The following is an 18,021-nucleotide window of genomic DNA, read 5'->3' on the forward strand; positions in this document are numbered from 1 at the left end:
TAGTACTAATAATTTCAAGCCATTGGTAATCGACGCCTCAGAGCATTAGATAAAATTATAAGAACCAGATATATCTAAAAAAAAATGAAGGTGAGGATTTATAAAACAATTATTAAACCTACGGTGACTTTTGGAAGCGAAACCAGGACTCTATACCTGAACGAACAATAACCATCTTAAATACGTGGGAAAGGAAAATTTTAAGAAAAATTTATGGCCCTATTTATGATAAGGGAGAGTGGAGAATTAGGACCAATTCTGAACTACAAAAACTATATAAAGATCCAAGTATTGTCACTGATATAAAAATTAGACGGCTGGAGTGGCTGGGCCACATTATCAGAATGGACAATAATAATATTCCTAAAAGATTACTAGATGCCACGCTAAGTGGTAAAAGAAGAGCAGGAAGACCTAAACTACGATGGTTGGATGATGTTCAGGATGATCTAGTTAAAGCAGGAATTAAGAGATGGAGACGGAGAGCCCTAGAGAGGGAAGATTGGGCGGCAATTCTTAAGGAGGTCAAGGCTAAACTAAAAGGGCTGTATGACCACAGATGATGATGATGACTAATAATTTCATGTGGTCAAACAAAATACATTTTTAGGTTAGGTCTCGTGAGCCAATTGTTTAGTCAAACCAATGAATTTCGTATTGCCAGACAAAATACTTGACATATTGATCCCTTTCTCGTATAGTTTGCCTACGAAAATATGTCACAAATTATTTAATTATTTAGAATAACCTTCCAACATGAAGTACAGTAAGTAAATAAGTCTTTTAGTACGTAGGATCATGTGATATCTAGTAACAGTTGACAACACTGACAAGACGGCAATATTTGCTGTTTAGGAACTGTTCTTATGTGACCCTCAATATACAGAGAAGCAGACTGGAAATGGAATGAATATCTCAGGGAAAGCACAAGAGAGGAAGACCAAAAACAACTTGGAGGGATAGAAAAAGGTGCGCTATGCTAGAACTACATCTGGAGGAAGGTCGGTGGGACAAGAGAAGAATGGAGATGGGCTATCGGGAGATGTGATTAACACTATAATAACTGATGTATATAATTTCACCTGCTGCTGTTGAACTGTTGTCAGAATCTGTTTCTGCTGTGTGCTTGCAGTAGTTACAGATTGTGGCTGATTCCATGGCATCCGTTGCTTCAACTGTTCCAGGAGTGATGCCTTACTACCAGCATGGAGGGATAACTGCCCGACTCCACCTTGACCACCAGCCACTTCCATATCCTTGCTATCCAACACTTCGTCTGCAAATCCCAAGATCTGAGATGTTGAAAGCAGACCGTTGTTGTCGCTGCCTGACTTGTTACTGTCGCCTGTGGCTGAACAAAGATGTAACACTTATTCATAAATATCAAACTCAACCAAGTTACCACTCAGAGCTGCTGAATCACCCCCTGGAACTCGACTGCCATCTGCCATTGTTGGTGCAAAAAATAACTAAACAAAAATAATATACAACATAAATCAATAGGCTTTTAATATTTTCTTTTAAACTTACTTACTTCATGCTATAAGATACTGGAAATATCTGTAACAGAATTTCCTTCTATCTTATTGTTAAGAAGTCTATTTAGCATTGTTTACATTTCTATGAAAACTAAAGAAAAGTTACTCTGCAAATCATTCTAATGTGAAATTAAAATCAACAATATACATATGAAGCAATACTGACTAAATATTTAGAAGTGATGACAAGACTGAACAGTAACAATGATTATATGAGGTTTTAGGCTTTCACGGTGACTGATTGAAATTAGCCTTTTGAGTAATTCTCTGTGTCCTAGAACTTGGCATTTTCCAACGTTTCGGAACTATATACAGATGCCATCATGAGGGCAACACCAGAGAGATCGCCTCCTCTATTAGGCTCATTACACCAGGCTAATCCAGACAACTGAACTTTTTTCTTTTCGTCAGTAAATTCTCAGTGCAGCACATGGCTTTATATTTTGATTTTCTTCTAATTGTTAGAATTTTAGTATTGTGTTCATGTCACGGCAACTAGAAAGGTAGGTTAGTGAATACAATAATTTCTCTCTATTTAAAAGTAGCTACTCAAATTTTCTAATATTACTGTGAGTTTCCTACTCATAGAGGCTGGTTATGAGTTTTTAGGCTTTCATGGTGACTGTCATTGAAAATATAGGCTTTTGGGAAATCCACTGTGTCTTGGTACGGAATGCGCGCTGGTTCGAGTCCTCATGGGGGAAGAAATTTTCTCATGAAACTTCGGCCAGTGTATGGGACCGGTGCACACCCAGCATCGTGATGCACTTGGGGAGCTACGATAGGTAGCGAAATCCGGTTGCGAATGCCAGCTATAAAGGCTGGGGGGGATCATCGTGCTAACCACACGATACCTCTATTCTGGTTGGATGATCGTCCACCTCTGCTTCGGCATGTGGGCATGAGGCCAGAGCCGGCTGGTCGGTCTAGGTCCTCCACGGGCTGTAGCGCCACAGATTATTATCACTGTGTCTTGGTACTTGAAATTTCCAATGTTTCGGAACTACACACAGGTTCCATCATCAGGGTAAGGCCAGAAAGGTCACCTACTCTGTTGGGCTTGTTATGCTAGGCTAATCCAGACAACTAAACTTTTATTTTGCCGGCAAATTCTGAGTGCAGCACATGACTTTATATTTTGATTTTGTTGTAATTGTAAGAACTTTGGTATTGTGTTCGTGTCATGGCATCTAGAAAGGAAGGTTAGTGAACACAATAATTTCTCTCTTTTCAAAAGTAGGTGTTCAAATTTTCTATAGTCGCGACGCTGTTATTCCCAGCGTGACTCCTCCTCTTTGCTTACGTCTTAGGAAGTGAAGGCTCTATAAAGTCTAGGTAGGTAGTATTGTTCGCCATTTTTCTTTTGTTGCCGAGCTACCATACAAGGAATCTATTTGCCACACCGTTAAACATTATCATGTCGTAGCTCCTATGATAATAAATCAAACGCACTGTAATTCAGCAAATAATTGAGCTGCAAATAACGTCTTCATGTGCTTTCTACGAACGCCAACGAAAGAGCCAAAATGGCGGGCGATTATATTAAGTATTTATCGAGCCTTAAGAAATGAATAACGTCTTAATAAGCGAATCACAAGACACACACGTTTAAATGCTGTTGTTTTCTAATGCCAGGTGTTTGACAATAAAGTCATTTGACCTCTTGCACTCCAATATTTTTCAAAGATATTATCATGGCCAGCCACTGAAGCACAGATTTTGAGGTGTTCATATTGGAGTGAAATTAGCAAGTTGTAGCTGATTTAAGTGAACAGCATATTTTGGTGGCTACTTCATTCACACACAACCCCCAGAATGTCTGGAGGACCACACCTGCTGTTGGTTGACGGGTCCACTGGACCGAGCTGGGAGATCTTGTTGATCACCAGCTTTCCCTCCTTAAGCCACTGGAGGACGATTTTAGTGCCAGAGCAGGTCAGCACTAGGAACAGAAAAGTAGAAAGAGGAGGAAGGAAAGGGAAATGAACCCCTAGGCCTCGAATGCTCTAATGCCATCGGGGTTGAAGAAAGTAAGAGTTCAGTCAGAGGACTGGATAGGAAAGGGTAAAGAGGGAATTAGGTATTGAATAGAGGAAATGTAGCTGACCTGCAACGCGATTGGCTGCCGGAAATTAGAGCGATGGGACTATAGTATTATTGTGAGTTTCGTCCCCATAGAGGCTGGTTATAAGAGTTTTTAGGCTTTTATGGTGACTGATTGAAATTAGGCTTCTGGATAATCCACCATGGCCTGAAAATTGGCATTTCCAACATTTCAGAACTGCATACAGGTTCCATTATCAGGGTAGGTAAGACTAAAGTCCAGATTAGCCTGGTGTAACGAGCCTAACAGGGTAGACGACCTCTCTGGTCTTATCCTGATGATGGAACCTGTATGTAGTTCCGAAACGTTGGAAATATCAAGTTCCAAGACACGGGGGGAAAAAAATTAACAATGTAACATTGATTGTCCGCCACTGTGGAGTAACGGTTAGTATATCCAACCGTGAAATGAGCAGACTCAGGTTCAAATCTTAGTTGGAGTTTTTTTCCGAAGTTTTCTCCCTTCATCACTGAAGCAGAACTGCTGGGTAACTTTCGGCATCAGACCTCAGACTCATTTCGCCTTCATTAATTTCAACTTCAACTATCATTTTCAATAGTTTCAAGTCGAGCAGGAGATGCAGCAAATGTGGTGCAGTGATTCACCTACAGATATTTTTTTAATTTTTATTTTAGTAGGTTATTTTACAACTCTTTATCAACAGTTAGGTTATTTAGCATCTGAATGAGATGAAGGTGATAATGCCGGTGAAATGAGTCCGGGGTCCAGCACCGAAAGTTACCCAGCATTTGCTCATATTGGGTTGAGGGAAAACCCCGGAAAAAACCTCAACCAAGTAACTTGCCCCGACCGGGAATCGAACCCAGGCCACCTGGTTTCGCAGCCAGACATGCTGACCGTTACTCCACAGGTGTGGACCCTACAGATATCTGTCTGGGAGAGCTTGGCAGGCCAAGGAGCTATTAGAGCTGTGTATCTCCCTCGGACAGATGGGACCATCACGAATCATATCTATGGTGCTGAGATCTTCAGGTCAATATAGGATGCAGTAGGACTTAAACAATCATCCCACAATAAGAAGGTAGGCACAATAAGCCTCAGGCTGCAGTGCTAGCCTTTGGGTCCTCCTCAGAAAGGAAAAAAAGTAAAATAAAACTAACAATTCCTTTTTGTCTAATGGTGGGTACTTGACTGTTTGTCATTCACGCATATAAAGACAGTTGTGCAGACTAATTTACTAACAGAGCCATTTCTCAGGATGCGCCATAGGAAACTGGTCTACACTACACCTATGATTAGGGACCAGATTTTTAGGTAATATCAAGGTGTGAAATATGTACATATTTTGTAAGAAAAATACGCTGAATATGTACCAAAATATGTAAAATCATGAAAATATTTAATATCAATATCTGGCAGGTATAGGAAAGGTAAGACTCTCCAGTTGTGATTTCACAGAGCACCCGACTTTTTTACTGCACTTGACACATTACTATTTTTCCATCTGTAGTGAAAGCTTCGTCCATCGCAATCCATGATTTTATTTTTGTCGTTAGGGTTGAAGATACAGGGGCCATTTTAGTTAGTTAAAAGCAGTAGATAAACTCACTTGCACTTTATAGGTATTGTAAATACTCGTACTAAAACTAGAGAAATGAGTGAAATGAATGACACAACAGTACTGCAAGCACTATTTCGCTTTACTGGATTAGGAGAAAATAAGAGATGTGGGACACATGCATTTTAGCTGCTCCCTGTAAGAAACAAGTAGGCTACCTACTAAAACATCAAACTATAGGCATTTACAAACTGTTGTTTGAAAAGTGACATTCCTGTCTCATTCAGAAAGGTAGGATTATTCCAGCCGAGAACCATATGTTCTAATTGCTCAGAAAATCCCATTTCCATAGGTCTACTAAATTTAAAATAAAGAAGTCAAGCAATAACCTGAAAGTCTCATGTCAGACTTGACACGGGTTTTCCCTGGAAGAATTAGGAAGAGGGTGGGTAAGGTTGCAAATTGCATGGGAACGGCTTGTTAAGACATGTGCAGATCAATTATAGTTCAAGACAAATCATGTCATCCTCGTCCCACAATAACGCATGAAGGCAACGCTACTTTCTGAGTAATTTTTACAATACAAGGTAGTTGTAGGAGAAAGGTTACCTTTTGTTCACTCATATTTACAGTTGGCGGTATGGGGTGAGTGCCTCTATTACTTCCTGGAACTAAGGACGTTATGTTTCGTCCCAAAATATATCCTTTCTTGGGTAGGTAAAAAGGGTTTTTAAATCTGTGTATTTCAAATTCTAAACTTCCCCAGCAGAAGTTTCTTTTTTTTTTTTCCTTTCAGAGAAGTAAAAATGAATAAAACCCCTAAATATGTTGATTTATGTAATACCAAGCCATAATATGAATCCTCTAGATTCAAAACCCTCTAAAGACCATTTTGTTCAGAATTGTTTTATGCGCACATATTGCTTGCTAAGAATTAATTCGAATGATTTATATAATTTGAATTCAAAAAGTCACTAAATTTAAAGAAAATGGTTTGTTAAAAGTCACTGTTAAGTTGAAAATTCCCTCTATTTGCCACCAGTTACTGTTAAAATTCTTCAATTTGTGAAAGTGGATATAGGGGATTTTGAATCTATAGGGTTCATATGTAATGTGGGATAAATATGTAAACATATATAGTATCAAATTTTAATATATTAATGGTAATTACAAGATTTGCAAAGATTTGTTATTTATATATGGTTAGGTTGAAAGGAATATAATATGTAATTACATAAAAATCCGGTCCCTACCTATGATGAAAAAATGACAATGGAGATGGATGTCACAGGGGAACCGAAGTTCCTGGAGAAAAACTGTGTTATCTGGACAACGGGTTTGCCCAACACAAATCATAAATCAGGGTTACGCCGGGAATCGAAACTGGGTTCACAGGATTATAAGTTCAATGCTCTAGCCATTGGATCACCATGACTGCTGTAACAATAATATATACGAACTAAGATTACTAAAACAAGAATTTAAAGAGTTTCTGGAATTTTAAACATTTGAAAAGTACTGGTATGTATCGTGTTAGTGTCAATGTAACTTCAACAAAAGATACTAAACATGAATTTTGAAGTGTCACAGAGACAATTAAGTAGAACAGAATAAAAGACCTGCATTATAACAAACGATGCTCATGGTGAAAATGTTTACGTGCTTTACTTCAGTAAATTATTTAAATGGTGCTATGAAAATGATTTTCTCTTAAAAATTACTAAATATGTGTATTGTGATGTAGTTTATGCTGCGGGTATTTTTATGTTATTATGGTGGCTACATTGTTCCCTTTATTTTTCGTGAACGCACCTCCATCTTCTCCTCCTCTGATTGGAGGAAGAGGACCGGGCACTGTCTGCTGGAGAAGCAGGCACCGGCCTCGGGGAGATGGCATTCTGGTTAGCACCGAGAGAGAGAGAGAGGACGACCAGTCTCTGATCTCTGCTGGAGGATTCGGCTTGTTTGCACTTTGCCATCGTTGGGGTTGAGTCGGCCCGCCTGGTTGAATTGGAACGACTCTGATATTGCATGGGACGCATCATCAATAGAACATTGCTTTCATATTGCAGTTACATAGACCCTGGGACGGTCTGCTTCATCTCTAACAGTGCATTGGCCAGCGCTGTTAATTACAATATTCTACACAGTGTGGGATGGTTAACATCCTTAATATGACAGTGAATTTTCTTCGAGTCTATGGTGGTATTAATGGTGATAGTTTGTGACTTGGCGACGGCGTATTCTACATGGACTTGTATCGGCATTCAACTAAAGGTTGGAGTGTTGAACTTTATTGGATTTATCAGAGCCCTTGTGCTACGGGGAACTGTACTTTCTTGTGGGTGTTTGATCACTCCTGGTGTATATTATTATCTTTCACTTTCTATTCTATGTTAGTTGTTATCTCTCTCTCCCTATCTCTCGGCAATTTATGCCGTTATTAGACTTTAGTTTTCAATGTCTTTAATTATCCCCACCCTCCTTGCTTGGGGTTATTCTTATGTATTTACAGTTCTTAACTTGTACAATATTTGTAACTCCCTTTCTCTCTACTTTGTTTGTACTTTATTAAATTGTTATGTTTATGATGGCTTTTCTTACAAGTACTATTGTTAGAGGCAACCAAAACCTTGACTGATACGATCCCCTTTCCCCTCCCTGGGTTTCTCCCAGGCACGCCAACACGACAGTGTATAACAAAATCTGAAGATCATATTCCTTCGTTAGCAATAAATATTTTATATACAGTCTGTAAACTGTAATGATACTGTTAGTCAAACTGACATCACTTCTAAATAACTAACATTCAACTATCTACAATGATATAACATGCATAAACAAAGTCAGTTGCACAAACCAGAACATAACAGCAAAGTAACATAGGCCTACCTAAGGATCCAAGTGATCTTGATACAGCTGTCATTGGGGGGGGAGCAGGAGGAGGAGTAGGTGAACGAGGTTTTGGTAGAATCAGTAGGCGAGGATGATAGAGACCTTCCTCGCACCTCCCTCTGCTTCGCACACTATCGACAATCCAGTCTGGAGTCACAATGCGTAGACATCCTTCTCTGCGCATTGCTTCTTCATATTTCGCCTATTCAAGAAAAGATTATACACTTACGTTAGCACATAAATAAAAACAAATGCATTCTGTTTTTAATAAAACTTGTCTTCGTCTTTTTATTTCAATTATGTACAAAAATATGGGATTAAAATTTATGTAACTGCAGCTTCTATAAAAAGACAATCCTAACAAAATATCTTTTCTCAAAAGCTCTCCAAAATTCATAACATTTCTATACAGGGTGTACATAAAAGAATATAGCGATTTTAAAGGAGTTTAAGGGGAGAGGATGGTATTTTTTAAAACTTTTTTCCTATTTGGTGTAAAATATTTATTTTTTGTATGTAGAGAGCTCATAGCTGTGGCAACACAACCAAATAAAAATATTTTGAAAAAAACATTATTTGGGGGCCCAAATTTGAAAAAAATATACCCAATGGAGGATTGTACTAAAACCGATATATCTAAACCGTTTTTAAAGATAGATTCAAACAGTCTTTTGCAATGTATTTGCAAAAGCGTGTTCTACAAACTGTCTGTAACAGAATTTTGATATTAATCCCTACGTTTGTAAAATAAACAATTAAAATTTAATAACAATTTTGTGATTTCCTTTTTTGCAAACAAACGGACGTATTTTTTAAATTAAATTAATTTCCGTTACAGAGAAAAGTTTCCTAATACCCTAAAGAATGTGTGTTCTAAATTTCATGCATGTATCTTTAATACTTCAGAAATTATATCCATTTTTGTCTGGCAATGTAGCAAAAAAAATGAAGTTATTGGATACCGATAAAAGCGGGCGTGTGATTTAAAAATCCATAGCGCACGAAGTTTAAAAATGACGTCTCAACATTCGATAGGGGCACAAATACCCAGAAAATGTTATGCAATGCATTCCACACATATCAAAGGGTATTTTAAAGAATTTTTTTTTTTAATTTAATTTACCGGAAACAACAATAAAAGTGGGTGAGTGATTTAAAAATCCATAACGCAGGAAGTTTAAAAATGGTGACTCAACATCCGATAAAGGCACAAATACCCACAAAACATTATGCTATGCATTCCACACACATATCACAAGAGTATTTTAAAGAATTTTATTTTTTTTTTAATTTATTCATTTTTTACCAAAAAATACCATCCTCTCCCCTTAATGATACTTTAACTAACTATGACAATAACAAAATTCATGTTAAATGAAACAGTAACATCTCCAGTTTACATTATAAGTTCATAAGTGTTCAATGGGAGCCCTGTTTGTTACACGACACACATAAAGCTTTCGTTGGGAAAGAGCACAAAACCCATTAAGTTTTGGGAAGTCTCATTCGGATTGTACGAATTCATGGGGATTTTCAGATCCTCAGATTCAGACATTGTGCGTGTTAACCTTTCCACTAAAATGAAATGTTGATTCATCACTGAACACAACACAATAACGGAAGTCATCATTAAGGAGTGGATTCCTATGTAATTAAATATATTTTTCTTGCGTGTGATAAAACACAATTAACAAAGTTAAAAATTCCGAATGTCAAGTTTCAAGTTCAAAACCCGAATTTTATTTCACATAAAAACACATATTTTCACAAAAAATTTATGTAAATACATATTTTCAGGAAATCTATTATAAACACATAAATCTTGGAGTTTTTTTTTTACTTAAATAATTTTTTTACAAGAACTTTAAATATTTTAAAACTAAATCAATTATATCACTCAGAAATACGTTATCTTTTTAAGAATTCTTGGTTGCTTCGTGTTTCTATGGGCTGTGTGGTGTATCCGTGATCCATTTTTGTAATAGTATCACCTCAAGTTCTGAGAACTGCTAGGCAGCATATCAGTGTTATTATATGAGAATAAATTAACATGGACAAGGAGAGATTTTGCAACACATAATTAGGAATATTTATTGTTGCTGAAGATATTTCATTCCGCGCTTTGTTTGTGAAACACAACGGATAAGAGCTCGGGTATAAACATTATTTAATTTAAACAAATCTGTCTCTCGTTCATGCCTATGAAGTGAGGAAATACATCTTGTTGTGATTCCCCGTTATCGGACCATAAGCATAAGCTGCGTAGTGCAGACATGGTGGCGTCGCTATAGGAAGCTTTTCTCCGACATTGTCAGTCAGTAGCTAGAAACATTATTTACGTTAAGACGTGTGTATATTAGCCTCTTAAGATGCCTAAAATTAAATCGAGTTTAAGATCGCGTCTACAGCAATATGTAGATGAATTTTAAAACATTTTTACTACCGACGGAAAAGTGTTATTTTGCCAACCACGTGGTAAATCAGATCAGAGCTCTCAGGTAACCCAACATTTGTCTGGAAACAAGCACATTGCCGCTGCTTCACGTGTGCATTCACGGCAAAAGTGGATATAAAAAAATGTGTAAAGTTGCTCAAGTATTGGAGGGTGTGCCTGTAGGTGAAATTGATGGTTAAGTGTTTGTGACATTCCTCTCTTTAAATATGCACGTCTGACGTCCTGTAATGTGGAAAGATCATTTTTACAGTATAAGTCGTTGTTCAAAGATAATGGGCATGCATTTGTGATGGAGAATTTAAAATGACCTTTGTTCACTGCAATTCTCGGACAACTACTAGCAACTGATACTCATGTGTGATTGGTGAGTACCTAGTAACATTTTTTTTTTTTCAAGCTGAGGTATTTTTGTCATATTTAAAAAAATATTTTTTTTTTATTTTTAGTAAATATTTTCGAACTTTTTAGCACATAAAAAATAAATATATTTAAATTTTTTAGCACATAAAAATCCGCTCCCTAGCCATCATTTTTCTGCTGCAACATTTCAAAAGCGAAGTTGGAGCGCACAGTGTTTTCAGTAGGCTTTAAAGCCTGTAACAATTGCAAACGATAAGGATGCATATGTTAGCATCTTCTTAAGACCTTCCATACTGTCATTGCAAGTTCACAACTAGCCTTCCTAACTGACTTTTTAGAACTTCGTAAGAAAGACTCCTGAACGCGCTGAACATTCTCCTCAGGCACTCTTGGTCGTACCTTTACACAGACAACTGGTAGTTCCCAACTGTTTATGCCATCAACTGCTAAATCTATCATCAGAGTGAGATGTAGGTGATAATACTAGCGAAATGAATCCAAAGTTCAGCACTGAAAGTTAGCCAGCATTTGCTATTAAAGGGTTGAGGGAAAACCCCGGAAAAAACCTACACCAAGTAACTTGTCCCAACCAGGACTTGAACCCTGTCCCACTCGTTTCACGGTCAGACAAGCTAACCATTACTTAATAACGGTGGACTTTCATTTGTATCATTCACAGAATAAGTAGGCATCCCATCCCAATTGCCTATACGGGTTATCGTGAAGGTTGAGTCCAATACTGTGACAGTCAAGCCAATGATCGAGTTTGAGCGTGTATGCCTACTACGACTCAGTTTTGAAGCCCATATTCTAAAACATGTTTCTAAAATAAATCAGCGGTAATTCGGTAGAAAACGGACATTAGTGATAGGTTAAGTTTGTTTGTTCAGGTACTTGGTATGCCTTGCATATACTTTTTTAGCAGGCATAGGCATACCAAAAACCTGAATAAACCAAACCTAACCTGTCACTGATCTTCGACGATGTCCGCCATATTTACCAACGTTTTCTACCCAATTACTATAGTAGTTATAAATTCTATCTACTTTTTTGTAGTATGTTGTGAAGTTTAGAATACAGATAACAAACGTGAAACGCAGATAACCTTAAATCAAAATAGGTGAAATAGCCCTATTTACGATATTCTGAGTGATAATTCGTAAGTAACTAAGACCATGAACTTCCGGAACATGTAGCCTAGTACTACAACAAACACTATACTTCCTATAAGAAAATAATGTATTACAGTACATACTTACTCCTTCTGGTTTTGTTATGATTAAATGTGTACAATGCCTATTCAGATTCAGTTGACATCGGCCACCATTAAATGTTATCATGGCCCATAGAGCTTTGGCATCAACACGGCTGATCTGTGAAAGACATGCCACTATTCCCGTGAAAAGCTGGTCACTATCAGGTAAGAATCCTTTAGTACTGACAACAACGTTAAGAAAATATCTCAACACTAAGTTATATAAGAATCATAATACACCAACACAAATTTTCTAAAAGGATACGGTAACAATCTGTTGCATTTAACAGAATAAAGCACCCATTTCTGGGTAACTGCTGGAACTTCATATAGCTCCTTGGCATCACAAATGTCACTTTCTGAAGCATCATCTCCAATAATGCAATGGGTTACGAAGTCGGAAAAATAATTCATTCGCTCCCCTCTCCCATCTTGCAGAAGTCCAAGAACCTAATGATAACAACAACATATATTAATATATTAAACTGACAAAATGTTTAACATTTTATAATATTCCTAACATGGACACTTCACTAACCTTTTCGTGTGCCTTTCCACTAACATGAAACTTCACATGTTGAAAGAGTGGCTCGTCTAGTTTCAAATCCTTAACTGAATCTAAAATATCACTCATTTTTTAAATAAAATGTTAAAATAAAGCAAATGTAACAATTCCCCCTCAACCAACGCCTGTTCCCGGCATAAAACTCTCGTTATCGCCAATTCCCTCGAATCTTTCCGTTCTTGTGATGCGATTGGTCATTTCTACAGACAATACCACCAACATTCAAAAACGAAAATAAAATTAATCCTTATTTGCAAGTTATTTTCAAAATATAAACACATAAACAGCAAATGTAATGTCGTTAAATAACAGCCATCGTTAATAAAATGTTGTAATAAGAAACAATTATAAATTTAAATATACAATGAAACAAAAATACTGAATAAGAGACAAAGAAGAAAAATAATATGAAATTTGCCGAAGAACATACTGTTATGACAGACACGATAAGCTTAAACAGAAGATCTTGAACTAGTATATAATATATATTGTTTAGCGAACTAATGAATAACAAACAACACTTGTAGACACAAAAACATTGTATTTACGATCAATATGTAAACATATTCAAGACTGGACACGGAACTATTTTTATGAAGAACACCAACATTTGAGAACGATTTTTCATGTATTCAGCCACCTACACAATTGATAAGTTGCAAAGTGGACAAAATTTTTTATTTTATTATTTAACGATAGTAGATTTAATATAGCAGCATATTATGAAACAAGTTTATAATGTTATAACATGAGTTACGAAGCGTCTCTCCTAATATTCACGCGAATATAATAGCTACATAACATTATAAAATGTATAAATGTGTTTCATCTGGTACGTTATTTTTTTATATGACAGTATCATAAAATATTATTATAAAGAAATAACATAATAGTACGTTATGCAACGAACCTATAATGATAGTAATTAAGAAGAGAGTATGGGTGTTTATGAAACGAGCGCGAGCGAGTTTCATAATTTTCATACGAGCGTCTTAATTACCATTATAGGCGAGTTTCATACGACTTTTTATGCTCGACCATATTTCTAACTTGAAATTATTCAGATGTATACATTTTATTTGTATCTGACAAGATCGGAAGTGACCTTGTTCTAGGTCGTGAATTGTGAGATGTGCGCAGACGCGAAAGTATTGATTTTTTCCGAGGAACAATAATGTCATTGACTTGATGTAATCCCGTTAAACTTGATATAACCTTGATTATTGAATTCGACATTGAAAAACGAGATGACAAATTGAATTTATTTGAATATTATTTACAATTAACGCTAATTATTATACTGTATTAACAGAACATAACCTTCTGCGACAGTATTGGATTTCCAGCCTCCGTGACTTTTCGCTAATTCTCTTTCGATTGCATATCCGAGAATAATCGATACTTGCGGTTTTATAACGGTACAAAGCTGACTTGTCATTGGCTAAACACCTGTACTTTAATGAGTAGGTGTACTTTAATGAAATGCATTAAAGGACTGCTACCAGGTGTATAATTACTACATTTCGGCATGGTCGAGCATAAAATTAAATTTATAATGGGTAATTTGATACAGTGGTGCCAACTGTTGTAAAACATTGGGTGGACCAAATACTTGTTTAATTTATAATTTTTAAATTGTTACCTTATTGCTTTTTGTAAGTAGTTTACCCTTATTGTTGTTGTGTAAACTATGAAAACAAAATAAATAGATAGGTATTACAATAATGATAATAACGCGACAAATTATTGGGTGGACTTGGGCTCATATAAGTTGGCCTCATTGGGGGGGAAAAAAAACTGGCACTTCTTGCAAGTCATTAGGCATTGAAATCATCGATTTGCATAATTAATCATCATTTATATTCTTTATAAAATGTAATTTGTGTTGTAGCCTAAATAATTTGTTGCATTTCCAATAAATTTTTCAATGATAGTCTACCTAACTAGAGTTTCTATTAAAGAAAAAATTGAATTAAATATAAATATTATTTTAGAATTGATTGGGAGGCCGATTATTAAACCCTGTTTGGAACGACTATCAAATGAGGCATTCAGAAGTCAACATGATTAACTCCACATTTGGTTATTGTCATGGCATAGAGATAGGAACGGTCGGTGGACTCAAGTAAGCCCTCCCGGCTAGGTCTGAAGTACCCACTGACCAAAGACAGGTGTGGTCCTCCTTTCATATAGGGGGTTGAGAAAGGACAGTACAACCACCAACTCTTAAAAACATGGTGTCCTTCAAGAAAATGGTTAAAATTAGCTCATCAAAATGTATCCTCCATCGTATTGGAGTACTGAATTCACCAAAATGCTTACTGTGCACCAGAAAAGAGGACATGGAGATGGAACACCTGGCTAAATGTGAAACTCTTAGGACATTTGTGGACCTTCCATCAAAATATTGGGAAGCAAGAAGGATGATGACTTCATTGTTAAATCCAGAGCATTAGATACACACATTTGGTTATTTCAGAGTTTCTAAGTTGGCAATGTGTTAAATTGACCATACTTTCAGTGGTCAATGTGATTAAATCCATAGTTCAGTAAAAAGTCCACAGAATACAGTATTCTTCTTGACTACATCACAGACTTAATTATGTGTATTGAACTTTAAACTTGAATATCTCAAAATGTTTGGAAAAGGAGTTAATCATGTTGACTCACTGCCTGCTGAACCGCATCCTAGAGCTGCGTAAACTGCCTCCTCAATCACAGTTATTTTGCCGCTAGGTGGCAGGCAGCGCCCATCTCTATTATATAACATTATCAGCATATATTTATCCATGTTATTATATAGTATCCTCTCAGGTATATGCAAAGTCACTACCTGCTACCTAATGGCCTAGATCATATATACTCAGATAGGTCGGCCTTATAGGTTTTGAGGTTAACAACTTTTGTCAGGTTTACTACACTGCCATCTAGTTGTTACATAAGGAGTCACGTCATAATTCCCATTTGAATTGCATTACTTAGCAACTGTACTGCCATCTCGTGTTCATTTACGACGGATGGGTGGCGATCCTAGTGATTGTTCTCTTCAAAGTGCTGACGATTTTAACATAGTGATGAGTTATCTGTTACATATATTATGATCTAGGCTAACGGCTACTCTCGGCATAAGCGCTGATTGGGCAGGCAGTGTAAGCATCCATAGGATGTGATCCAGCAGGCAGTGCTTCAATTATTTATCCGTTTCACTTTTATTATAATACTAGCCGTACCCGTGCGCTCCGCTGCACCTGTTAGAAATAAATATAAAGTAATTACATAATTAAAATAGGACGTTTGATCCAGGGAACATTCGTGTTTGTTAGAAGGATAAATCGTTTAATATGTTACTTAATTGAAATTGTATTTAAATAATTAAATTGCGATCATTTTGGTCCAGAGAGCACTCATTTGGTGCAATGACAATTCCTTTAACATGTTTCTTATTTGTTATTACAGGCAATAGTTTAATGAAGATTGACATATCATTTAGTTTTAATGTGTAAACTTTATATTACTTGCTATATGGTTCCATTGAATTATGGTAATAACTTAATTTTAACCCGTTTTCTACGTCTTCAGTAAATGGCGCTTGGCCCACTATGGTTCTGAAACCTTCAAATAACTTAAATAGTGATACAGCATAAACAGTGATATGTAATTATATTTCTTTCTTTCGAAAATGTAAGAATTCACGATCTCCTATGTACCATTGCCATGGAATGAATAAATGTGTTTTTTCTTCCTACTCAAAAATTTTATATTTTGCACATGGGAATTACTGCAGGAACAACAACGCTCCAATCTGAGGCGGCGGTGAAAACATACTGTATTGTTATTTTAAAAGTCTGTCAGACCTACCAAATTTTGCATAGAATAAAACTTATCGGAAATCATTTTTAAAGAAACTTTTGTTATGTAAAATTTTTCACAAAAAAGCAATAATAAGCGAGATATTTCGATTTAATTCAGGTCCCGTTAAATGAAGTATTTTGAATGCCATATAGCCTAAAATCTAAATTACAGCGAACTTAATTTATATTTCAATTTTCATCGAAATCCGTTCAGCCATTATCGCGTGAAAAGGCAACAAACATCCAGACAGACAGACATACAAACAAAAATGTCAAAAAAGCGATTTTCGGTCTCAGGATGAATAATTATACATGTTAACACCAATAATTTTTGGAAAAGCGAAAATTACCAGAAAATTTTCGGCTACATATTTATTATTAGTATATATTATATTATATTATATTATATAAAAAGTGTGTTGATAACAGATGTACTCCGATAAGGAAGTTTTTAATTTGTTGTGGGGGCTCTTGAATCTCAGAAGCAACAACTTTTACAACAGCGCAAAGTAATCTGCTTAACTCATTATCCAATTTTTTTTGCATTGCATTTATTGTATATATAGTCTATTTTATGTATTTTAACACGATTTGATTGAGCATAGTTAAAATTTGAATTATAAAACAATGGATTGCTAAGCTAATGTACTATTACTGCATACTAAATCAATACACTCTCGTTGTTTGTTAATTGTCTGAGATTAAAATGAGTGTGTACATAAATATTATTTTAAGAAATACAGAAAACGAATGCACAAAAAAGCCTATCAAATTTTCTGTGCATAGGAAGCTATTTTAATCTTACCTGTCCTCGATTTACTAAGAAGTTACTGTAATAACATTATAGCAGTATGTCCATCTAGAGAAACTACACTTTCCAATGGTGAAATAATAATTATACAAATCGGTTAATTTAGCTTCCGATATTACTTCATACTAACACAGAAACATTGTCTGTAGGCTAAGTTTAATAGCTTTCAATTGTTGCTGTCCAAGGCCCCTTATAGACGAAGTCATTTGTTATTTCATTGCACCGTCTTAGATGGCGTTATTTTAATTTTAAAACTCATTTATCTCATTAAATATCAGTCCTACCAAAATTTTGTAAAGAATAAAACTTATTGAAAATCATTTTTAAAGAAACTTTTGTTATGTAACATTTTTCACAAAAATCAATAATAAGCGAGATATTTCGATTTATTTAATTCAGGCCCCCTTATAACCCCCCTTTTAAATAAAGTATTTTGAATGCCATATAGCCTAAAATCTAAGTTACAACGAACTTACTTTATATTCCAATTTTCATATAAATTGGTTCAGCCATTATCGCGTGAAAGGGTAACAAACATACATACAGACAGACATACAAACAAAAATTTCAAAAATGCGATTTTCGGTTTCAGGGTGGTTAATTATATATGTTAGGACCAATTATTTTTGAAAAATCGAAAATTACCAGAAAAATTTCGGCTACAGATT

The 18,021-nt window shown here is 35.8% G+C and overlaps 1 protein-coding gene across 5 annotated transcripts in view; it reads right to left on the reverse strand.

The window, feature by feature from the left end:
• The window catches only part of LOC138701213 (PAX-interacting protein 1-like), an 85,014-nt gene extending 72,111 nt beyond the window's left edge, over positions 1-12,903 (reverse strand). For 4 of the 5 annotated variants that reach the window (XM_069827877.1, XM_069827880.1, XM_069827876.1 and 1 more), the window contains exons 1-5: positions 12,665-12,874; positions 12,392-12,576; positions 12,131-12,308; positions 8,054-8,258; positions 1,083-1,351 (exon numbers count right to left, since the gene is read on the reverse strand). In XM_069827877.1, the coding sequence (XP_069683978.1) occupies positions 1,083-1,351; positions 8,054-8,258; positions 12,131-12,308; positions 12,392-12,576; positions 12,665-12,760 (933 nt within the window). In that variant the 5' untranslated portion in view covers positions 12,761-12,874. Of the gene's footprint in view, positions 1-1,082; positions 1,352-8,053; positions 8,259-12,130; positions 12,309-12,391; positions 12,577-12,664 lie in introns of all 5 variants that reach the window. The other variant, XM_069827878.1, reaches the window with a different exon arrangement.
• Positions 12,904-18,021: the final 5,118 nt, after the last annotated feature.

This window comes from Periplaneta americana, chromosome 6 (genome assembly GCF_040183065.1).
Source record: "Periplaneta americana isolate PAMFEO1 chromosome 6, P.americana_PAMFEO1_priV1, whole genome shotgun sequence".
Taxonomy (NCBI): domain Eukaryota; kingdom Metazoa; phylum Arthropoda; class Insecta; order Blattodea; family Blattidae; genus Periplaneta; species Periplaneta americana.